The following is a 24859-nucleotide window of genomic DNA, read 5'->3' as shown; positions in this document are numbered from 1 at the left end:
CACTGTCCATATCTCTAGATCTGTGTTTTCATCTTGCTGGCATATAGATATTAATCTGTATGCAAATAGAATAAAGTGGTAGCCCAGATCAGACAAACCAAACACTGGCTGTAGAGAGGACCTTCTGTGTTTTTTTGCATTTTTAGTAGGAGGGTGTGCCAAGGGGTATTCAGTTGGTTGTAATATGCAGCATCACCACTAGATGCCACTAAATCCCACACACCTTTATGGACCTTTAAGCATAAATTAAGCATACATTTGAACACTGTTAGAAAGGGTAGATGACATGTAAATAACACAACTGTGTGTGGGGGTGGGGGGGTGGTAATAATGTATCTGCTCATGAATAGCACACTGCATGTATCTAGTGAAATGTTTTTATTTTTTCATATTGTAATATCTGTATCGCAGAAAGAAGCAAGAGATTGCAGTTTCAGCTCTGTACAATATTTTGCAGCCCTATTAAGGACGGTACCTCAGAGACCGTAACCACAATGCATTTACATGTCCCATTTAAGAGTTTTACTTAAAATGCTTTACTTAAAAGACAACCAGAGAGGGTCACCATCACTGATTTTGTTGATGGCTTCCTGTATTTCCAGGGTTCTTTCCAGGGAATGCTCAGAGCTGTGAAGCCTTCCTGCGCCACAAGATGACTTTAATTTCACCCTCAATCCTGAAGAAATATGGCATACCATTTGAGAAGGTGACCTTATATTTACATTGTGCTGCTGACTTTATGACATTGTAGAGAAAAATAAACATGTCTGTGCGCGCAGATTTAATAATATAGCTGTGGAACAGCATATTGCTGAACAAACAGACCCTTAATGATTAAATAATTATGCAATGAAAATATAGTGGAAAGCTGGTAAAAGTAAAAGCATTTATCAGCTCCTTCTTTCTCTGTTGTTCTAATATTCAGGTCACCCAAGAGGCTGGGCAGTTCATCGTGACATTCCCATTTGGTTATCATGCTGGTTTCAACCATGGATTCAACTGTGCTGAGTCGACCAACTTTGCCACCCAGCGATGGATTGATTATGGCAAACAGGCAACACTGGTACGCAGAAACATATTTTAAACAGCTGTGAATCTTAATCTAGTGATTAATCCAGCTGCATCTGTGTAGCAGTGTTCTGCTTTGTTGATCATTATGTGTTTTCTTAACACACCTAGCAAATGTTTGGATCTGGTAGGAGCGGATTTGGTTATTAGCAGATATGAAGGATCGTTATTGATAACAATAACAGAATTAATATCAATAAATTATCCATTATGAATTATTAATTACAGGGCAGTGCTGTCACTGAGTTTCCATGTCAGGTTTTTCTTCATCTCTATGAATTATTACAGACAAACTGGCATTTTGGAAGAGCTTTACTTTGCCTGGTGCTAGCAGCAACAAGGCACTTCCCAAAATCATTGTCTGTGAACACAGTTCATTTGCAAAAAATTGCATTCTTTTTTTCCTTTTTAGAATCAGGGTGGTAGATTGAAATGCTGATCTGTGTTTTCCTTCCAGTGTTCATGTCGTCAGGACATGGTGAAGATCTCCATGGATGTATTTGTACGCAAGTTTCAACCTGATCGTTACAAGCTGTGGAAAGCAGGGAAAGACAACACTCCCATCAACCACTCCAAACCCACACCAGAGGCTGCTGAGTTTCTGAAAGAAGACAAGATCGAGCCTCCAGAGAGCCCCAGAAAAGCTGAGTCTGAGGAGTCCACTGTTTCTGTCCCGGATGACAAAAGGTCTTGAATTGCACTTGCAAACTCACACATCTCTTGTGATATTCAGTGGTTATTTGTGAATTGCTGGCCATGCTGATTCAAATAGTTTCATTCAGGTCACTGTAAAGATTCATGGTCACTGACCATGTGGTTTTTTCACTTTTTTTTTCTAAGCTAAGCGATCACTTCTCTGTTCAGATGCAGTGAAGTATGTCCAACAGTAAGCATTGATGTCCACGGAAACATTCACTGCTAAGTCTGACAGTCTTCACTAGTACAGTACGATCGATCTTTTGCCAGTTTGAGCTGTTGCATTCACTTCAGAACAAAACTAACCAGCACTGTAAAGCACTGTTAGTAAGGTTAAAGGCTCAGTAGCCAATTATTTGCGACAGTTATCACATTATGATTATTTCTGTGGTTTTTGCAGTCTTTTAAAACCGTGTAGCGAGGAAGTCACGTACTGTGAATCATGACTGAACTGATGCTTTCTTGGTGTTTTCAGTCTCTAGTGAGGAGCTGCACTGCTAAAAGCTGCTGATTCAGTCAGTGACAGTGTTCATTCAGTGTAGTCAGTTCAGTCGGTTTAAGATTTTATTTTTTAAAAATTTGTTAGCACATCAACATCACGCACCTGAACTCCTCTCAGAGTTGTTTCTTTGCTGTCATTAATCTGTTTGACATGTCTTCACTGATGTCTCCTATGCATCAGTCCAAAGCCTCAGACTGGGAAAAAGCGTCAGCTGGAATCTGTTGAAGATTCTGAAGACATCAAACCTGAGCCAACCGTGAGGGAGACTGAGGTGGAGCCAAAGAAGCCCAAGCTGTCGGGCACGGAGTCTCCACCTAAAGTCCCTGTCAAGCCAGATCAAGGTAGCACACAGCCTGTGGGGATCTTTTTGTCAGGTTTTGGAGTAGTAAAACTAAATTCAGCCTATGAGAAGAAACCAATGTTTAAAGCTTAAGAAAACATTTTTTTTCTGCATAATCATAGCTCAGGCCTTTTGACCTGATTGTTTTTTTTTTTTTTTCCTTGAAATGAAACATTTTTGGTGTGATATCTTTTGGAGTTAGAATTGGCCCTACAGATGTACACTGGAGAACTGACACGGGTAAATAAGGCGCAGATTATTGTACAGTGTACCAAAGGACAGTTTTTTTTTGGAAAAGAAAAAGTGTAAAAATGTAAAATATCAAAACTCCCCCCATTTTGCTATTAAGTCACTGAACACACGACTAAAAGCATCTTCTGTTTCACACTTGCTCTGCCTTCTGTTGAGCTTCATTGTTGGTGAGTGTAACCAGTAACAGTGCCAGCTAGAAGGCTAAGCACACATTCTAAAAACTCGAGTTGCTACAGGTAACTACTATTTAATGAATTTCAAAAGTCAAAGCCAGATCTGTCTGGATGGAATTTTCACTTAAAAATGAGTGTTTCGCACCAACATGTCAACCTAATTACAGTGTGTTAGGCTAATTCCACAGTTCCATAGGATGTAACAAGCGACATACTGAACAAACCTCCAGTAATGGTTCAGGTTGATCTTGAAGCATCAGTAGTTGCAATAATGTGTATCGTTGCTGTATTGTTCTTTCAGACATAGTGAAAGTCAAGCTGGAGACTAAGGAGAAAGACACCAAGCTGCAGACGAAATCTCAGTCCAAAGGCAGTACGAAGAAAGCTTCAAACAGGCGAAGCCCTTCAAAAAAAGAGAAGAACGGCGTGTTGGCTGCAGACATCTGTCCTCCTGAGCAAATTGAAAGCCATGTGCTGGCTCTGTGCTCTGAGGAGGTGGGGACCACTAAAGAGCCTCAGCTAAGCAGCAGCTGCAGCCCAGCACACAAACTGTTTCAGAGGACGCTGAGCCCCGCAGATGTCCTGCATGTCCACAGCTACGCCAAAGGAGACTATGGAGAGGGAGAAGCCCCGTCCAAGGAGGAGAAGAAGAGTGAGGCCAGTGACAATGAGACGGACAAAGACGGCAGACATGTTAGCAAAGAAGTGAGTAGACACAGATCTTACAAATATTTAATACTGTTCTTACAGCCTCAGCTGTAACTTGTGAACAGTTTAGGCATAGATGTTGTAAAGCAGTTGAGACAGTGGTCGGGAAAAAATGTTAACAATAGTGGAAAGACTTGAGATTTGAATCCGTCACTGTAATTAGCTCAATGCCTTCATGTACTTTTTGGCTTGGTATTGCTTTCAAGGATGCTCAGATTATTATTGTAAATATGAGTCATCAGATCCGAAAAACATTTAAGAATGTTTCTCACCAGCCAGCTCTTTCAGAGTTCATACAATGCTTTTTATTCAGGTTCATACCTTTATTTTAGGTGTCAGGTTTACATGCTTTGATGTTCAAAAAACACATTATTTTTCTTATACTGTCCATTGCTGCAACACTGATATTGCCTCTGTCTGAAATGTTCAGTTTTAGCTCCATTACTTCTTGAGGACCCCGTCTTGAAAAGCACAGTCTGCTCTGATCGCACAGGCCTGAGCCAGCACTGCTTACCGTGTGTCTGCTCAGCTCTGCCTGTGTTTTTAGCCTTCAGCTAGCTGCATTTCCACTGTGAATATCACCACAATAATAGCTTCTAAAATAAAACTTCACCGCTGTGCATTTGATCAGCAATCTGAACTGTATGAACCTCGGCCTCACTGCCCAGCAGGCCTCTACCGTCGCAGTAGTGTTACCAAGAAAATTAATTCCTGCCCGCTGACCAATTCTTTCACATGTAGGTAGAATATTATCTTTTAGGTATGTCTATCAAGTAAATTTACGTACAGCAGCGACGCATGCTCACATACGTTTTAGAGCAGAACGGGCTTTGTTTGACAACAAACTAGCACTGCAGTAGAAACACAAAAAAAGCAACATTAAAAAACAACTTCAATTATTTCAACACTAGTCCAACATCTCTCCCAGTCTGCAGGAGTAGCCACGTTAGGTGGGCAACATGCTAGTGGCAAGCTAAACGGGCTAAGGCTAACCAACAAAATAAACAGTAAAATAACATAAAACATGGAAAAACTTGGAGCTTCCAAGTTTGAAGTCAGTTCACAGATAGCTGGTATCAATCTGTCCTCGAGCTTCTACTGTTACCGGCCCTTGTTGACAAAGCAGTCTAGTGCAGTAATGTTAAAATGCACACACAGTTTTTCTGGCATTGTGGGGACATTTCTGTCACATTTCCATCACAAATAGTAGTTAATCCACTGTGTCTATCCTCAGATGGTGGGAGGACATGAAGACTTTTGTGTTGGCTTTTTGCAGCCAGCAACAGATAAATTGGCTGCCTTGCTCATAACGTCATCTTCCATATTTTCGTATAACAATCGCAGACAGTGTCACCTAGGCGTAGGATGGTAAAGGACACTAAAGGAAAGGGAGAAGCTCAAAAGCATAATATGGCATAATACAGAACATCCTTGAACACAGCAGTCCCTGCTGCATGGAAACACTGCAGAAACACGGCCGATACACAAAAAAAGATGATGAATATTGACTGATGGATTACATATACAGAAAAACTACCAGGGTGGTCTTTTGAAAACCCTCCTGCCTGCTTGCCTGGATGTTGGTGCTAACAGTAGCTTTGTCTCTCCAGCAGGTGGCAGAAGAGGTGGCTGGAGATGGAGAGCTGGAGAGTGATCTTGGGCAGCTGCCAGGCCACCATCCACTTATAAAGGATGGCATGAGTGATGAAGGTTTGTCACATCAACTGCAACACTTTAACAGGGCTGTTTCACCATCACACTTCATATTGGCTGAATGTAATTGTCCAATATGCGCAAATGTGTTTAAGGTCTCTAAAAGCCTCCCTTGTTATTTGATAGTTGTTATTTGATCTGAATGTCTCTGCTGACTTTGCTGTTGTGCTTGCATTTCCCTCAGAGGCTCCACAGGAGGCGCCCCCTGTAGAGGAGGGTGGTCTGGAAGGGGAGAGCTGGGCTAAACCTCTGGCTCACCTGTGGCAGAGCAGACCTCCCAACCTGAAGAAAGAGAGGGAGTACAACCAGCGCATGTGCTCCAAACCTCCATACTGCTCCATCTGTATGCTGTTCCACACATATCAGCAGGTAATCTGCACCAGAGCAGACTCCAATCACCAGTCATGTGTTGAACTATACAGACATACAGTATAGATCATGTACTACGGAGACGAGCAGGTGTCATGGACAAAATAAGTCCTTTGTAACTTAACTCAGTTTGTGATTGAAACTATACACAACAACAAACAACAACAAAAGCCTTATGTTACTAAAGGTCTGTAAGAAAAAAACTTTGGAAAAGTGACCATTGGAGAGACAGGGAGTGTCTGAAGAAAGAAACAGTCCAATTTCATTATTGGAAATACACGAATCAGTGTTTTTGGAGCCTGACCCTCACAAGAGGCCAAGCATTATATATACGTACAGTATATGTTAGGACTGCACAATCCATATGATGTTTTGTTGTTTCAGCCATGTGTACATGTGCAATAGTCATATTGCAGTATGCGCAATGTCAAGTGAGGCAAATTAACTCAAACACGTCATGCTACAACTTTTTTGCTGCTTGACACGAGGAAAACTTCTCAAGGTTCTCTGGTCTGTGTCCTAATGTAAGAAATGCCTCACACACAAAACTTGGAGTATCTGAATCTGTCTGTGCTCTGTGCTCCTGTAAAAATCTCTAAGTGAAGACATCACAGTCTGATTCGTGGCTGCCAGATGCAGCGCTCTCACTCAATACTGAAAAAACTTCAAGAGTTTTGAAAGAGCGGGGGGGGGGGGGGGGGGGGGGGTAAATAGTGAATTACATTAATTGAGTTAGTTACAAATAAAGGCAAGAATCAATTTTCCAGCATCTTTTTGATTTTTAAATGGTCATACTTTAGCTATGTTTCTAAAGTGGGAAAATGATGTTTTTGTCACCTTGTTGATGTGGAACGTGAATCTAGGATAACACCAATACTTGTACATGACTCAGTGACAGTCTTACAGGTGAATTTTCCTTGCTGAGTAGCTGGTCAGTAGTGGAGAATAATATTCTAGATCTTCCAGCATTTTCTGTAATAGTCTTGGAAAAGTAATAATTTCTTGCCAGACAGCCATGGCTTCTTTCTATATGTTACAGTGGACTGTGAGCCCAGTTTTCCCCCATTTTCCCTCAGCTGCTCAGAAGATTCTCTTAATCTTATTAACACCACTATTTGACCTGACTTTATGTCTAGTGATACCGGTTGTGATCAGTGCTTGGTATCACCTCTCATATATCGTAAAAAATATAATTTTACTTTATATTCTGTTAATTCTTGCACACAAATGCTTATTTCAAAAGCATTATTCACTAAACTGTGCACATGAATTAGGTGCATTTTTTTTTTTTTACCAATGATGCCTGCTGGTCTGCTGAATTACATTTTGGTTGGTAAAAAACTTGATGTTTCATTAATGTGGCTGACAATACTATAACAATTTTTTGTATCATTTTGTGTGTACGTATTAAGGTTGTATTACATTACAGCACTGTACATCTTGGAGTTGTAATCAGATTTCCAGTCTGCTAATAAGTATACAAATGCATCAGATTTTGCCTCTGGCTTTATGTCCAGAGGCACCAGCTGATATTATGGAGGATGATAGGTGGAATGCAAGAAAGTAAGCTCTATAATTCAGTCAACATGACAGATATGACTGTCTGAACCAGTAATTGTTAAAGGGGAAAAGTTGCAGTTTTCGGAAATTTCCATATTTAAAATAGGATATTGTTTGTTGCACAGAGTTGTAAGTGCCATGCTTATGTGTGCTGTGCCTGCTGTCAGACTGAATGTGCGAACAGTGTCGACAGTGCTGTCATGCTGGCTGGTGGGCGGATGCGGACCAAACCTCTGATCCCAGAGATGTGTTTCACCACCACCACAGAGGAGGACTCTGAGTGTGAGGAGCAGCCTGTCACACCTCATCTCGAGGAAGATGGAACCAGCCTCCTTATCAGCTGCTCTCAGTGCAGCGTGCGAGTTCACACCAGTCAGTACACACACTCTTGAATATTGGTTGCAAATATGTAGCACAGCTTGTGTGTACATGAATCTTGCACGTCGTATTTTCTCAATCTTCATGCCCCCAATTTTGTCATAGCACAGAAATATGTTACTATAGAACTGAGACAGCAACATTTGATGACAGATATTTGACTCAGTGCAACCACACTGCACTGATTAAACACGTCTATGGGTGGCAGCACATGCTAACAGATTTTCATCAAAAACACATTCCATCAGTATGTGTCAGACTGTGTCTTTGGGTTTTGCATATTCCAGGCTGTTACGGTGTGGATCCAACCAGTGTGAGCAAGGAGTGGAAATGTGCACGCTGCAAGGCCAATGCAATGACTGAGGTCAGTGAGCTCTCCAGGGCGGATTTAACACTTGATAGTCAGAGACGGCACATGAATCCATTAAGTTGACTAGCTACAATAAAGGAAGATTTTGCTCCTCCTTGTCAGTCTGGACAGTTGATCACATGTTGTTTTTACAGAATTGCTGTTTGTGTTCACTGAGAGGCGGAGCCTTGCAGAAAGCCAACAACAACAAGTAAGTTCTCTGAGTCTTTAGGAATGTGAAACTTCATCTGGCTATTTTAGAACATCTGCACTTTGATAATGGTACTTTATCACTGAATTTGATAACATTTAGTTATTCAAATGAAACTGGTTTAAAGTGCTGAACACCTCAACTGTCAACAACATGAGAGTTTCTGAGTCAAAAAACTGCAATAGTCTTGGTCCAACTAATACAACTAATACTAAAACAGTATGTCGGAGGCTCGTATAGTATTGACTGATAGATAGTTTAAGGTAGTCTATACAGGCTCTCTGTATCTAGGTATTGGCCACAAAATAAACGTATTTATTGGATATCGTTATCTCCCCTGTAATGCATATCAGTGCACATCGCATGGTATTTGTCATACTCATTTGTGTGTGTGTTTGTGTATGTGTGTGTGTGTGTGTGTGTGTGTGTGTGTGTGTGTGTGTGTGTATGTGTGTGTGTGTGTGTGTGTGTGTGTGTGTGTGTGTGTGTTTTACAGGTGGGTGCATGTCCTGTGTGCAGTGGCTGTGCTGGAGGCACGCTTTGTCAACATCACTGAAAGAAGTCCTGTGGATTTAAGTGGAATCCCTTTGCAGAGATTTAAACTGGTGAGTTTAAATAGCAGTCACACTGTTCTGTTCTCAACTGTAACATAATGTCTCGTCAACATGAACAAATAGAGGCAGATTGCTAATAAAGGCAAGGGGAAGTAAAATCACCTGACCGTAGATTTAAGATATCATACATTTCCACAGTCTCGTCTCTCTCTTTAACAGAAATATCATTTTACTTCAGTACTTGCCTAAATGTTGATTACATATTTACTGTATCTTACACACTGAAATAGAAGGTGTAGCCTACTAGATATGGCATACGTTCTTTTTCACAAGCTTGTTGAGCCAAATACTCAAGGTTGTGGGTAAAAATGACTATTACAACCCTGATTCCATGAAAGACTGGGAAGGTTGTGTAATGCTCCAAAAACACCCGTTCAGAATACTCCACACAGGTTAGTTTGTACAAGTTGTAGTTACATGGAATTGATCTTGGAGGTTAATTTCTCAGTTTACATCTTAAGTTACAGATTTGATATGAATGAAATTTCTACGGGAGAATGACTCCTGACATTGATGTAACACAATCAGCTTTTTATTTTGTTAGAGATGACATGTCGTTTTGTTTTTGGAACTACAGAAACGGTGCAACTGCTTGGAACTCAGTGTACTGAATTGTACTGTGGTCTTGATGGAAAACTTTGATTTTGTTTGGCCATCAAGTTACTCATGAAGTTGAGAGTAATTAGCAGCAGCTCATGTGACCTGCCACGTTGATATTTGTCATTTTAACTGGAGAAAGTGACAGTCAGCACTGGCTAAAAATCAGAAGCTGCTACCTGAATGTTTTTAGACGTTTGCTAATAAGAACAAGAGAGTAGAAATAAGAGATTCACCCGTGTCAGACTTTTGTATGGATTATGGAATCTGTGCATTTTACTGGTTCAGGTGTCAGAAGTCAGGATCAGTTGCAGTGGTGCGCCACAAGACTTTTTCACACTCTCACACTGTAGGCTGTTGTAAAGGAGAGCAGCACTGCAACACAAGCAGGTTTTGCTGAACAAAACACAGTTAAGTACGGTACCAACACATTATCAACACATCAAGATATGGCAGGATTGTCCCTGATACCAATCCTTAAAATTGGCTTGGGACATCTCTAGTTTTCAGCAGAGTGGTCAGTATGACATGACTCACGGGTAAACATAGAGACAGTGTGGAGTTTGCATCAACAGCAAAGTACAAGAGAACTATTCAGTAATCAGTAGGTCTAAAGTTGGTTGTATCTGTTTGTGAGGTAAATAAAGGCTGCTATTTGAGGATTTACAGAATGTCTAAGCCCCAAACTTTGGTCCTCTAAGTCATGCAGCAGCCCACAGAATTAAGATGAGGATCGACTGAAAACTGACAGAATATCCAGCCCTCTGTACAGTATAAAGGCTTCAACTGCACTCAAACTAATACTGGTCCTTGTGTATTATGTTCACCTTCACTGAGTCCAAATCCACTGCACTTTCCTGAGCTCCTGTGTTTTAATCTCTGACAGAAATGTTACTACTGCAAGAAGCGGATGAAGAAGGCGTCTGGCTGCTGCGTGCAGTGCTCTCATGGACGTTGTCCCACTGCCTACCACCCAACATGTGCCCAGGCTGCTGGAGTACTCATGCAGCCAGATGAATGGCCATTTGTGGTCCATGTTACCTGCTGTCGACACAAAGGCCCCACTCAGATTGAGGTAAGGAGTTGCTGAGGATCTGGTAAGCTCTTCTTTAAAGTCTTAACTGGGAATTAGAGATACACTATTTCTTATTTCTACTTTTTTTTTTTTTTTACTTTTTACATTTTACCTTTATAATTTTACTTTTTTGCTGTACAGTAGTGAAAGCAGTGTCCAGTACTGTTACATTTAAATGTCAGAATAATGAAGGAGTTTCCAGTCAACATTAGTATGTCATAAAAATGTCATGCCCTGTATCTCCTCTGACAGCGCAATAAAGCAGCCATGCATGAGCTGACTGTGGGACAGAAGGTGATATGCAAGCACAAGAATGGCCGCTACTACCAGTGTGATGTGGTGCAGCTTTCGAAAGAGACGTTCTATGAAGTCAACTTTGATGACGGCTCCTTCAGTGACAATCTCTTCCCTGAAGACATCGTGGTAGGACTCACTAGTTTTTCTCATCCTGTTATTTTAAAAAACTAAGAAACAAGAAAAGAAAAAAATGGCACACAGGCAGCAAAAATCTTATCCCTCATATTACAGTTTGTAGTTTGGCCAATTTTGACCGATAATGACAGATTGTCCATGCAATCGTTTGCAAATGAACTGTGTTTACCAACAACAGTTTTACTAACTGTTCCTGGCCCATATCGTAATATTCTTTATATAATCATGTGTTCACAAAGTGGTGAACCTCGCTCCATCCTTGCTTGTGAACGACTGAGCCTTTAAAGGATGCCCCTTTCATACCCAATCATGATACTATCACCTGTTACCAATGAACCTGTTTACCTGTGTAATGTTCCAAACAGGTGTTTTTGGAGCATTCCACATCTTTCCCAGTCTTTAGTAGCTCTTGTCCCAACTTGTTTCAATGAATCTGATGAGGTCAAACATTAAATATATTGTCTTTGTACTGTTTTCAATTTAGTATTCAAAAATGATTAGCAAATTGTCACATTCGGTTTACTTTATGTTGTACACAACCTCCCAACTTTGAATCTGTGTTGTATTATTATACGTTCAAAACCCATCAAACAGTGTTGACAGAATAGAGGAGTAATGAGTGATGCAAAGAAATTTCGAAATACAAAAAAGCAACTCAGGAATACAAATGTTCCGCGATAGAAGAAAACAACATAAAATAGTAGACTAACACGTCTGTCTGGTAGGTAACTGAATGCAACACGCATATGGCATTGACACATCATCAATGACATGCATGGTGTGTCAAGTAAAGAAAAATAGAATGCAGAATGTTGTTCCTTCCAGACATTGACAGACAATCTTCTGCTGAAAAGGAAAGCCAGTGTGCATAATTTAGTTTGTGAGGACATGAAAAAGCTCATCTTGAGTGCCCTTACATCTTGGAGCATTCTAAGGTGGATGAGTTGCAAGGACAAATTTGTTTGGATAAATTCAATGCTCTGTGGCAGAGTTTGGGTGCTCACCAAGCAGCTTTTACAGGACTGCATTCTGACAGAGACAGTTTTGTCTTGGCAAGCTTTATGGTGAGTGAGCTAAATTCAGAAGGAGACTTTGGTTGGACTGCCTTGTTGCCGCTGCAGAGACAAAATAAAATTGTTCCAGAGTGCCAATTTGTCTAAATGATTTCATGGAGATGAAGGGGAAACCTGTCATGGAACTCGGTGGCTGACTCAGTGAACTCAGAGGTGACTCAAGTGTCTGTGTGATTTAGTCTTTATGGTGGACATTACCAAGAACCTCTCAGAGCTGAACCTCAAACTTCAGCCAGTTTTTGAGCACTGCTTTCAAATGTGAAATCATCTGAAATGAAATTAAACTCTGAAAGAACCAAAGTGAAAACTCCTTCATGCATGTGGTAACAGATTTCAGCACATGAAAAGTAAAATGAAAAGTGGTACTGAACATAATTTGCTATGCTGTGAAACCAGCTCATCTGCCTGGCAACTAACAACATGAAGTCATTCAGCATGAAAGCAACAACGAGCTCAAAGCTGGGTACAGCAGCTTCCCTCTGCTGGAGTTCTAGAAACTGTATGTTTCCTGAGGGGTTTCCCATCCTGAGGAGACGTGCTCTGAAGTTTGCATCTCTGTTTGGGACGACCTACTGCTGTGAGCAGCTCTTTTTAACACTGACTCTGCAAAGACTTGGCTCCACTCAAGACTGACTGACCCAAACCTGGAAAACCAGCTACGATCAGCATCATCATCATCACTACCATCTGACTTCAAATACCTCTCCAAAGAGAAGCGGTTCAAGCCCCATCGCATTAGAGGTTAGGGTGATGTATGCGTTCAATAATTTAGAATGACTCTTGAAGGATGTTATAAAAAATTGAAACAGTCCTTGAAAGGAAAAAGGTTCCTCCACACTGCTCTTGTTGATTGAAATATTTAGGTGTCAACATCTTACGTTCTCTTAGCTCACTTCACAAGGACAATTTCACAAAATTGACTGAGTAGATTAAACTTGACCTTCAGTGATGGACCATGATACCTCCAGACAGACTTTTTCTCACCATATCTTTAACTCACCTAACATCACTGTGCTATCTTACATTTGGGCTGCTAAGTCCCCTAGGATCCAAAAAAGTCCAAACATGATGGGCCTTTGCCTTACCCAACATGCAGCTGTATTATTTGGCTGCCAAAATACAATAGAAAATACAAAAAACCCTCTACTCTTGATCCAGCTTTTACAAAATGAAAAAAGGGACCAGTCTCTCAACATTGACAAAATTTGAAATGACTTATCGAATAAAAGTATTCAACCAGCCTTCGGAAACATCCACAAGTGAATGATGTAACAAATGATTAACAAAGGGTAAGACCACAAGCCACCAGCTGTAAAGTCCCTCCACTTCCCAGGCAGACTCGCAGTGTCTCGTAAAGGACCAGTTACCTTTGTTTTCCAACAAGTAGACACAGCTTAGATTACATTGTAGGAAATCTGCAGCCTTTGCAGCTCATTTAAAAAACCATCAGCTTCATTAGGGCATCCTCGAAAGGCTCAGTCGTTTACAAGCAAGAATGGAATGAGGTTCACCACTTTGTCAACACATGACTGTATAAAGGGTATGAATACCTGAGCTCAGGAACACTTCGTAAATCTGTTGGCGGTGAACACAGCTCATTTGCAAATAAAATGTTTTTATTTACGTTTTACACAGTGTCTCATTATTTTTTGGATTGGGGTTGTGTTTCACTCTCTGTACCACAAATAAAACAGTTCAGATTTTTATTTGGCACGTGCAGTCTCATTGGGCGTTTCATATTCGCCTCAAGCATGGGAAGTGATACATTTATATTTCCGTTTGACTTTTGGAAGCACGAGGGGACACAAAGTTTTTGTCTTAGGGAATGTTTCAAACATTGTTACAGTATACACATGTAATAATGCACATGACCTGTGCTTTTGTTCAGTTTGTTCAGAATACTGCAATGTGTTTTGTCTGTTAGAACCGAGACTGTGCTCAGCTTGGACCCCCGCCTCAGGGTGAAGTGGTTCAGGTGCGGTGGACTGACGGCCTGGTGTATGGGGCCAAATTTGTGGCAGCACATGCCATCCACATGTACCTGGTAAGATTTTTCTTTGTTTTGTGTCACATGACAAAGTTTGACTTGCTTTAATTAATATCACAATAGGCAAACAGTATTCCTAAGAATACATTTTTCAGGATAGTATATTTGATCAAAACTCCTAGCAAAATGTATTCTCATGGCTCCTTTTGAACTTGGAATGTGTGTGTGTTTTTACCTAATGCAGCTTATATTTTGTGTCAAATTTTGAGTTGGAAGTGGAAATTGAAGTAATCGAAAAAACTGAAAATGAACGACTGAAAAGGTGTTTTCACTTAATATTTCTAGGCCATTCCCCAAAGCAGTCTTTCTGTTTTTGAAGAGTTGCCCCTTTTAAGGGAACAGTGTGACCAGTCTTGGCAGAATATGGCTGAAATTGAATATTCAATTCAATTCAGTATTCCTTTATTTGTCCCGCGAGGGGAAATTCATATTATACACAGACACACACACACACACACACACACACACACACACACACACACATACATACATACATACATATACATTTTCACTTTTCATACAGGAATTGCAGCTCAAAGTGCTTTACAGCAAAGAAATCACATGCACCAAGTGAGTGCTTCACATAGAAAAGAGAGACTGCACATAAAAAAGATTTAAAAAAAAAAAAAAAAAAAAAGCATGTAAAATAAGATGGAGAATAACTTAGTAAAAGGAAGAATAAGGATGAAAATAAAATTGAAGACTGCATAAAACCACAGGGTAAAATAATAAAATATATGTAAAAAATAGATGACACAGAATGCATAAAATCAAGTAAAATACATTTTAAAAGAAATGCAGCAGTGTGTAAGCATGAGGCAAAGAACAAAAGTTTTAAACCTGTATCAGGAAGTCACAGCTAGTGAAAGGCTAAAATGCAGAGAGAAGTTTTTGGCTTTCTTTTGAAAATATTCAGTGAGCTGCTTCCCTGATATCTGTAGCTAGTTTGTTCCAGAGCTTTGGAGTGTAATGGACAAAGGCTGCATTCCCAATTTTCTTTGAACTGTTGCTGGAAACCTCCAATAAACCAGCAGCAGATTATCACAGTGTTCATGAAGGCAAATAATAAATGAGGGAGTTAGTGATGTAACTTGGTTCTAGTCCATTAAGGGCTTTGTATATGAGGAGGAAGACCTTAAAATCAATCCTGAACGTTACAGGAAGTCAGTGCAGAGCAGCTCTCATGTTCTCAGACACATGATCTCCAATACTAATATAAGACTTTGTCCCTTTGGTGTTTGTTTTAAACCACTTAGAAAGACCAGTCAACTGTTCAAGAGGATTGATTGAGATAACATGGTCGATCGTATCAAATGCATGAAATATGAGTGCATAATCACCTCAAAATAAAAATTGTTGTCTTCTTGTCACCTTAGAGAGTAACCTTAGAAAGAGAGGGAGCGGATCGTCTGACATGGAGTCTGCCATGTTGCACCAGAATGTTTCTACAGTAGCCCAGAACAGACAAACCAAACACTGGTTCTGGAGAGCACCTTCTGCATTTTGCGTCAATTTCACAGTCACACAGTCTTTTACACATTTGGAAAAGGAGAGGTGAGGTGAGGAGAGAAGGATTCAGTTTGCTGCAATCTGTAGCCTCACTGTTAGATGCCACTAAACCCTGCACACTGGGCCTTTAAGATGGACATATTCATTTTAAGGACCTTATAGTATTAGCTCTGTGGGTGGCCTTGCAATCTAAGTTGGCGTTTACACAGAAAACAGCCCTGCATTAAAAACAATTCCTGTTGGTGGGGGCATGTTGTTTCAGCTACTGGTGAGACAATGAAACTGGATCCAGGAAGTCCAGTCTGAGTAACAGATCCATGAGATTGAATCAGACACCAAAACACTGCTCAGCAGTTTCTGATATTACAAGGAAGGATTTCACTACTCTTGCAAATTCTTGTAAATACACAGTGGCAATTGTTTTATCTTTCATCAGGACAATTGCCAGGTTAACAGTAGAAATACAGCATTTGTCTAAGAGAGTAGTCCACAAGGAGTGTGCACTTACAGTATTCGATGGCCGAGTGCCTTGCCAGATGTTTGCCAGATGACCCTCTGTTTTATTTTTGCTGGAGGCCCCTCTGTGTGCACCCCCAGGATCAACAGAGTACTAGTGCCTGTCTGAACATGGCCTCAGGCATCTACAATGAGAGACTGAAATAAATCTTTTTTTCATTGAACATATTGCCAATGCCGATATTGACATGAAATGTAGACCAAACATTGGTTTTCTCTCAGTAGAACTTTACCTGTCATTCCACTTTATTGCACATATCTTTTTTAATGGATAGGAAAGTTTTGATTTCTTTATCTGTGTAGTTTAGAGCAGGAACTAAAAAATGGAACTGAGAGAATTCCTAAGATAAAACAAGGGGATGGGTTGGTGATTGACAGGCAAGCTGTCTGTGTCAGTCAGTGTCAAATAATCATCAAAACACAGGAGCTCAAAGAACATGGATAGGTACAGTGGCATGCAGACGTTTGGGCATCCCAGGTCAATATTTCTGTCACTGTGAATAGCTATACATGTAAAAGATGAGCTGACTTCCAAACAGCATGAAGTTATAGATCACACATCTCTTTAATATTTCATGGAAGATGCCTTTTTCATTTCCATCTTTTACAGTTTTAAAATAACAAAAATGGAAAATGGCCTGAAGCAAAAGTTTGGGCACCCTTCGTGGTCAGTGCTTGGTACTTTGGGTGGCTGTGGCTCTCAGTGGTCATGTAGAGTGGTCGTCCACTTATCAGAAGGTTGGTGGTTCAGTTCCTGGCCTCAGAAGACTACATGTCGAAGTGTCCTTGGGCAAGATACTGAACGCCAAATTGCTCCCAATGCTGTGCCATCGATTTATGAATGTGTGCAAATTAATAACGCTCGTGATTAGCAGATGGCTTGGCAGCTGTACGAATGTGTGTGAGAATGGGTGAATTCAAGCTTGTGTTGTGAAAGTGCTTTGAGTTGTCGTCTAGAAAACTAAACTAGAAGACTAGAAAAGCGTTATATAAATACAGTCCATTTCCCATTTAGCACCCCCCACTGGCAGGTATCACAGCTTGTAAAGGCTTTTTGTCGCCATCTAGGACTCTTTCAGTTTTTGTTTAGGTGATGTTCAACCAATTTTCTTGTCAAAACACTTCTTGTTCTGTGAGATTCTAGAGCCATCTTGTATGTACCGCTCTTTTGAGTTCTATCCTTTGATGATGCCTAGGTTGGGGGACTGTGAGGGGCCACTGCAAAACCTTCAGCTTGAGCCTCTTGAGGTAGTCCATTGTGGATTTTGAGGTGTGTTTAGGATTATCACCCAGCTGTCAAAGCCATCCTCTTTTGATCTTCAGCTTTTTTACAGATGGTGAGATGCTTGATTGCAGAATGTGCTGGTATTCCATGAATCCATTCTTCCCTCTACCAGTGAAATGTTCCCAGTGCCACTGGCTGCAACACAAGCCCAAAGCATGATTGATGCCTCGTGCCTCGTGCTGAACAGTTGGGGAGGTGTTCTTTTCATGAAATTCTGCAACCGTTATTCCAGGGTATCCGCAGGGTAGTAAAGGCAGTAAAAGGTAGTAAATGAAATGAGCTCAAATTAAGGCCATTGAAAGGTAGTAAAAGGTAACAAACACAACTTGACTTGGTAGTAAATTTTTCGTCACCCCTTCAATATATGCTGTTTTTTTGTTTTAAGTTCGTTTAACTAAAAAAAAAAAACTTATATATATATATATATAAGTTTGTGTGTGTATATATATATATATATATATACACACACACACACACACACATATATACACACACACACACACATATGTGTATATATATGTGTATATGTATATATACACATATATACATATATACGTGTGTGTGTGTGTATATATATATATACACACATATGTATATATATATGTGTGTGTGTGTGTGTATGTGTATGTATATGTATGTATATGTATATATGTATGTATATATATATGTATACACACACACCCACGTGCGAGCAGGACGGCGGGACCTGGGCCGGCGTTGATAGCCTCGATTGTTTCTGCTGTCCGATCTGTTGTGCGCATGCATGGTGTTGGAACAGCGCAAGTATGTTGGTACTAGCAAGCCACTTTCCGCCTCACAATGGGAAAATGTAAGTTTTCACAACTTCGGCTCGATGACCCAGCATTTAAAGACTGGTTTAAGCCGGTCATGGGGAATGCTCGGGAGGCTTTTTGAAAAGTGTGCAGAAAAACCATAAATGTGACCTGGAACATTGTTACAGCGATCAAATCACACGGAGCATCCACCGTTCACCAGCAGCGGATTCGTGCGCGGGGGGAGCAGCTCCCTATTTCTTTTTTTGGTGCTACACAGAGCAGTGCAACTGCAAACACAAGCTCAGCTACGAGCACAAGTATTGCCGACACACCTCAGCGGCAAACTAGTATCACCAGCACCACGACAGTTGCAGCAGACAGGCAGCAGACCTCAGCTCAGAGCTGAGGTTCTCTGGTGCCTGAACACCGCAGCCAAGCATCACTCATGCTCTTCAAATGACGGTATCAGGGAGCTATTCCAAAACTTGTTTACAAACATAGCCAAAAGTTTCGCATGCGGCAAGGATAAGACTGCATACATCATTCGATTCGGCATTGCACCACATTTTAAGAAGTTGCTTGTAGATAGTGTTAACAATGAGGGGCCATTTGTACTCATGCTCCCTCTCTCACCCCCGTCTCCTCCTCCTTGTCCATTTGTCTCTTGCTTCCCTTGTCTCCTATCTCTGTCTTTTTTCTCTCTGACTGTATTTGTGTGTTTCACACTCTGTGTGTGTGTGTGTCTGTCTGTGTGAGAGGGAGAGTGTGTGTTTCTCTGTCCATATTTTCTCTTTTCTCCCTCTCTCTACATATGTCTGTATCTCTCTCCTTTCCTCTGCCATCTCACTCCCCACAGCTCTCTCTCTCTCACTCTTTCTCAATCTGACTGACATTAAATTGTATTATTATTTAATAATATTTATTTATTATGTGTGTGATGTCTTAGTCAAGACAGCGTCATACTTATACCTTCAAATAAGTGGGATAACGTTTTGTCTTGGGTGAGGGGTGGGCCATCATCATGCATGGGTCAGTGCTGCGCATCCACCCCTCCCCCCAAAAAAGGCCGCTCCTTGATGTCGTGTTAGTAGTAAAAAATATTGTAGAGGTAGCAAAAAGGTAGTAAAAGATAGTAAATTCAACTCTAGGATTCCTGTATTAACCCTGTATTCTCCAAACATATCTTTGCTCATTGCAACCGAAAAGTTCAATCTTAACTTCATCAGTCCACAGAACTTGTTTCCCAAATGCATCAGGCTTGTTCAGATATTCCTATACAAACTTCTGATGCTGAATTTTGTGATGAGGATGCAGGAAAGGTTTTCTTCTGATGACTCTTCAGTGATGGTCGTATTTGCACAGGTTTTGCTCCACAGTAGAACAGTGTACCTCCTCTTCAGAGTGCTATGGCTTCATGAAGGGATTTTGCAATCAGACAGAGTTTTGATTTGCCTTTCTAGCTATCCTGCAAGCAGTTCTCTCTGAAAGTTTTCTTGATCTTCCAGACAGTCAACTTGACTTCCTCTGTTCCTATTAACTGCCACTTCTTAATTACATTACAAACTGAGGAAACAGCTACCTGAGGAGATTGTTGGGACGGGGTTTGAGAAATATTTATAAAGCTTTGAAATTTGCATCACTTGGCCTTTCACAATGATGACTGAACAAACCATAGCCTGAGCAAGCTTGTGTTCAGGTGTTCACTGTGCCCTTATTCTGTGAGATTATGTTTAAATAGATACTGTATGTTATAGCCTAAACTTTAAAAATGACACTTTACACAGAGATAAATGAAATGCTGAGGCCTACTGTATATTCATTCATTCATTCATCTTCTTTACCCGCGCATCCCATTTCGGGGTTGCGGGGGGCTGGAGCCTATCCCAGCTAGCAATGGGCGAGAGGCGGGGTACACCCTGAACCGGTCGCCAGCCGATCGCAGGGCAACATACACAGACACACAGACAGACAACTCACACACTCACACTTACGGACAATTTAGAGACCAATTAACCTAATGAGCATGTTTTTGGTCTGTGGGAGGAAGCCGGAGTGCCCGGAGAGAACCCACACATGCACGGGAAGAACATGCAAACTTCACACAGAAAGGCCCTGCCCGACCCAGGGTTCGAACCAGCAACCCTCTTGCTGTGAGGCACACGCACTACCTGCTGCGCCACCGTGCCGCCCCCTACTGTATATTTTTAAATATAATAATAAGAAAGCTTTGGTGTGACCCCAAGTGGGGGTCAAGACCACCAGGTTGTGACTCAGTATTTTAAAGGACATTCAAGCTTAATCCTTCTTTCCACTATTGTTCCTAAGTTTTTATGTGGTGTTGGCTGCTGTCTACTTTTTTTCTTCTTATTATCAAACACTTATTAAGCTTTGTTTATGAAAAGTATTAACTGGTATGATATGACCGCATGTTAGAAACTGCACAGTTAAGCTGTATTTGTATCCTGACAATATTGTTTACTGCATTTCTGGAACATAGGTGGAATTCGAGGATGGGTCACAGCTTACAGCCAAGAGAGATGATGTCTACACTCTGGATGAGGAACTCCCCAAGAGAGTCAAATCCAGACTGGTAAGTGCAACCCATACCATGCATATGGACCATATATTGCACCAAATATATCAAGTGTTCACTTAACAAATACTTGTTGGAACTGGAAATGGGTTGGAACTTGGAATTTCTAAAAAGCCACACTGAAAAGATGTGGCAGTGTTGTCATACAGTATTTTGTTTGTCTCTGCAGTCTAAAGCATCAGACATGAGATTTGATGGGATCTTTGAAGAAAAGGAGATCATCAAGGAGTCAAAGAGACAGAGAGTGATCAACTCACGTTACAGAGGGGACTACATAGAGCCTGTGATTTACAGAGCCATCATGGAGTAACCCTCAGTATCTGTCTGTTCACCAACAAACCACCAGCACTGACAGACTGAACTGTGCTCACTGTACCTTAACTTAGCAGCTAGCCACTGACAGAGTGTAGCTCTAGATGACTTCCTTCAGGACCCACTTTGGACTGTTGTCTATTTTTTACTTCTCATTCATCCATCTTTGTTAAATCAAAGAGAGTTCTGTGTGACTGCTATCAAGGAAACAGCAGTGTTTTTGTTTTTATTTTTTTAATTTTAGGCTGACATCAAGCCCTGGCAGTACATAACAATAGGAAGCAATGTAAAATGGCATTTGTTCAATAAAGGAGTTAGTAAGGCACCTTGTAATAAAAGATAAGGCTTGAGTTAAACTTAAAACTACAGTTATGTTAAATTAATTGCTCTTCACAAAACATTTCAATGAACTCTGCTACTTCAGTGTTTACCTAAGTTAAAACGATATGCTGCCGTTAGTGCCTATGATACAGAGCTTGGCTGGTATCGGAGGTAAGAGTTTTGCTTCATTTGTACCCTCATATTTAGAATGAGGTATTTGTGCCCTCAAATGACTGAACTCATTCTTTCAAATTAACGGCCCATAGTTATTCCTTTAGTTCCTGTCTTCTTCACACCATATTATTAATTTCAGGGTATGATTTACTAAATTGTGTCCTGGAATTTTCAAAAATGTTTAGGGCCTTAACTAACAAATATTTTCATTCTACATTAATCTGACAATTATTTTCTCAAACAATCGACTCTTGGTTTTGTCTACATTCAGGTTTTCTTGACCACTGTCATTATTCATTTATTTGGTTTAGAATAACATAAAGCAGAGAAAGCCAGCAAGCCTCCCATTGGAGAAGCTGGAACCAGTAAATATTTTGCTTGGAAAATGACCTAAATGATTAATGTTGATACATTTTCTCTCAATTGAGTAATCAATGAGTCAACTTGTCATTTCAGCACTAAAAATGTTACCCCTGGTACCTGCCAGGGGTACCGACCATACTTTGAAGAAGCTGGAGTTCTGCCCTGCTAGTTTGATTGAACCCAACTTCATTGAGGAATATGTAAATGTGAACGTAACGTAAACTAAAATCATTTAGGTCTTAAAACTAGACTTGACTTCGAGCCACTCTCCAAGACAAGGCTACATTATAGAATAATGCAGGACCCAACTCTATATAGTACTTTTTGCTGCACTTCATTGATTACTGTTAGCCGTCTCCTGTCTCTTTTGCTCTTTCTGCTGGGCATTGCATATCTACTTACAACAAAGATAATTTGCACAGCCCTATCTTACAATGATGGAAAAGGTCCTTTATTCAACCTGAAAGGTGCCGAATGGGTCACGTAGCAGTGCTTTAGGCTAGACCCTTCAATGAGCGCTTCAGTGATCAGATCCATTTACTTGCTGGAAATCTTATTGCCTTTACATCTGCAGTTTAATAAGACATTATTGAAACAGGTATTTTAACTTCAGTTTTTAAAGTCAGAGTCTTTGGAATCTGTTGACATGGATTCTACAGGCAGAAACCAGAATTCAAAATTGCACCGGTGTTATCCTTTAATTACAGAAATACTTCACACAAGAAGCTTAGTCAGTCAGCTACTTACCTCTGATAGCCTGGAATGATGCAGAGAATGTTTGTACTTGCAAACTTTCATGAAAAACAAAAGTTGTGGCCATTTCTTGAAATGGTGAGGTTACAGGTAGATTATTTTTAACAACAAACAAACACACAAAGAAAACATTAAATATTCTCTAAACAGAAGTAGAAGGTTGCCTAAATCACATCATCTAAAACTGGCAAAAAGTGATTTTGTAATCAGGAACTATCTGATCATTGAGTAAGTAAACAAGATTCCACATCTGACCAGATATCCAATGATAGCTTATTGATGCTTTTCATTACCCAGCAATATGAACTCATTTTGCTCAGTGTCAGACAGGTATTGAGTACAGTGTGCATTTTGAGGTGGATAGCAGTATTTGAGAATTAAAAGAATTCAAAAAAGATTTTTTCTAAATATCTGGTTGATGGTTGGGGAACATGGTTGACCATAGCATTCATTTGTGACCTCAGTTACTTGTCGTGTGACAGAATAATCTTAGTTTAGAATCCTCATAAGGTCCACTTACTTTTTTCTTGGCTTTCAACTGCAGTTTGAAACTGAAAAATCTAGTCATTGGTCTTTGAGTTGAGATAATTCTGTAATGCACTAATATTTGATATTTAAAGTGTGACCAATATATGTATCGAGCAAACACTGAAGTTTTATAGTGTAAATATAAATTTGGTTTCATACGCAGTTTTGGACACATTGAGCACACACAGACAGAAAACTGCAAACTCAATATGTCAGCATTCAACTTTCCAAACTACATGACATAACAAATGAATACAAAAATAAGAATATTTGTGTGAAGTATTTCTCTGAGTGGGAGCAATGCCATTTAAACCACTGATTATGCCTCTTTCACTAACTATGAACTGCATTCCTTTACATTTAATGTAGTAGAACTGAATATAGCTTTTACGTTTTCACTTGTTTTTACCAGCCTATTTATTAAGGTGCTTTGAGAAAGTAACCTCTGCATTTCAGACAGGAGTCTGCAGTAATACTGTGGAGGTTGAAGTTGATGTATGTTATATTTTTTCTACAGTATATAGATGAATTATATAGCAGAACCCATTCAGATTTTTGATGCGCTTTGTCTACCCAGTTGTTTCCTAACTCTTCTACTGAAAGTTGTGCATTGCACTTTTATTTAAGTCCAGTTGTGAGGACATTTGAATAGTCGTGTGCTGCCATTGCTAATTTGTTACAAAACTGTTTTAGAATGTTAATTGTACATTTATAAAATGTCTTATGGATTGTGCACCCCTCTCTCTTGGCCAAGCTCATTGATCACATTGCACTTGTTATGGGAACAAGGTGGCCTTCAGATGTCATCATTTGCCTGAGAACTTATTCTTTTGGTGTGAGACTGCAGACAGAGGGACATTTGTTTTCTAGTTAGTGGTTGCCAATTCAAAGACTCTGCTTTCATCAGTCCAGTGGAGAATGAATTTATTTTATTCATAAAGTATCAATAGAGTTGTACATGGGGAGGGGGAATTTTCTATTCTATTTTATTGCGTTTTTTGTAAAACATGTCCTATGTGTATTTTCACAGAAACCTGTGAAGTGTAAATGTGTAGTCTATTTTAAGATGTTACCTGTTGACTTAGGAGATGAGCTGTCTGTTCTTGTTGCCTCCTCCTGAAGAGAAATAACTGAACTTCCAGATTATCATTCAAGCATTTTGTAAAATTCATTTGCTTGTTTCAGTAAAGAAATTTGCTTCAGCGCTATATGTCAGTCTTCGTTCCACAGTCTCACGTCTTGTATTTCTTTACACTAGTTTTTCTGATGAGGTACCCTTTATGAAGGGTGTGGGAGTTGTAAATACAGTATGTTACAAGCCTGATAAATCACTATGACATCAGGGGTGTGTCCAGAGTGGCCTGGGGTGGCTGTGGGCCACCCCTGAAGCCTGACAGGCCATCCTATTATTCTTCACTGTGACTGACGATCTGCACAGTCAGGAGCATGGTCTGAAATGACTGACAGGTAAAGCAGATCGTCATTTATAGGTGCATTTAAGTGTGCCAGAGTAGTGCCTAGCTAACATTTTGGAAGATGTGAGTAGTGGTGACAGAAATTGTAAATTATTCT

At 40.3% G+C, this 24859-nt stretch overlaps 1 protein-coding gene across 3 annotated transcripts in view; it reads left to right on the top strand.

The window, feature by feature from the left end:
- kdm4aa (lysine (K)-specific demethylase 4A, genome duplicate a) overlaps positions 1-24502 on the top strand; it is a 30984-nt gene extending 6482 nt beyond the window's left edge. For 2 of the 3 annotated variants that reach the window (XM_076722958.1, XM_076722959.1), the window contains exons 7-22: positions 603-706; positions 926-1063; positions 1526-1755; positions 2447-2607; positions 3333-3736; positions 5350-5449; positions 5637-5821; positions 7549-7753; positions 8047-8123; positions 8264-8319; positions 8816-8924; positions 10417-10605; positions 10858-11028; positions 14035-14154; positions 20741-20833; positions 21006-24502. In XM_076722958.1, coding sequence (XP_076579073.1) covers positions 603-706; positions 926-1063; positions 1526-1755; positions 2447-2607; positions 3333-3736; positions 5350-5449; positions 5637-5821; positions 7549-7753; positions 8047-8123; positions 8264-8319; positions 8816-8924; positions 10417-10605; positions 10858-11028; positions 14035-14154; positions 20741-20833; positions 21006-21146 — 2483 coding nt within the window. In that variant the 3' untranslated portion in view covers positions 21147-24502. The remainder of the gene's footprint in view (positions 1-602; positions 707-925; positions 1064-1525; positions 1756-2446; positions 2608-3332; positions 3737-5349; positions 5450-5636; positions 5822-7548; positions 7754-8046; positions 8124-8263; positions 8320-8815; positions 8925-10416; positions 10606-10857; positions 11029-14034; positions 14155-20740; positions 20834-21005) is intronic. The other variant, XM_076722960.1, reaches the window with a different exon arrangement.
- Positions 24503-24859: the final 357 nt, after the last annotated feature.

Source organism: Chaetodon auriga, chromosome 3 (assembly GCF_051107435.1).
Source record: "Chaetodon auriga isolate fChaAug3 chromosome 3, fChaAug3.hap1, whole genome shotgun sequence".
Lineage (NCBI taxonomy): Eukaryota > Metazoa > Chordata > Actinopteri > Chaetodontiformes > Chaetodontidae > Chaetodon > Chaetodon auriga.
Note: the sequence above shows the minus strand (reverse complement) of the source record. Positions and strands in the feature narration are given on the sequence as shown.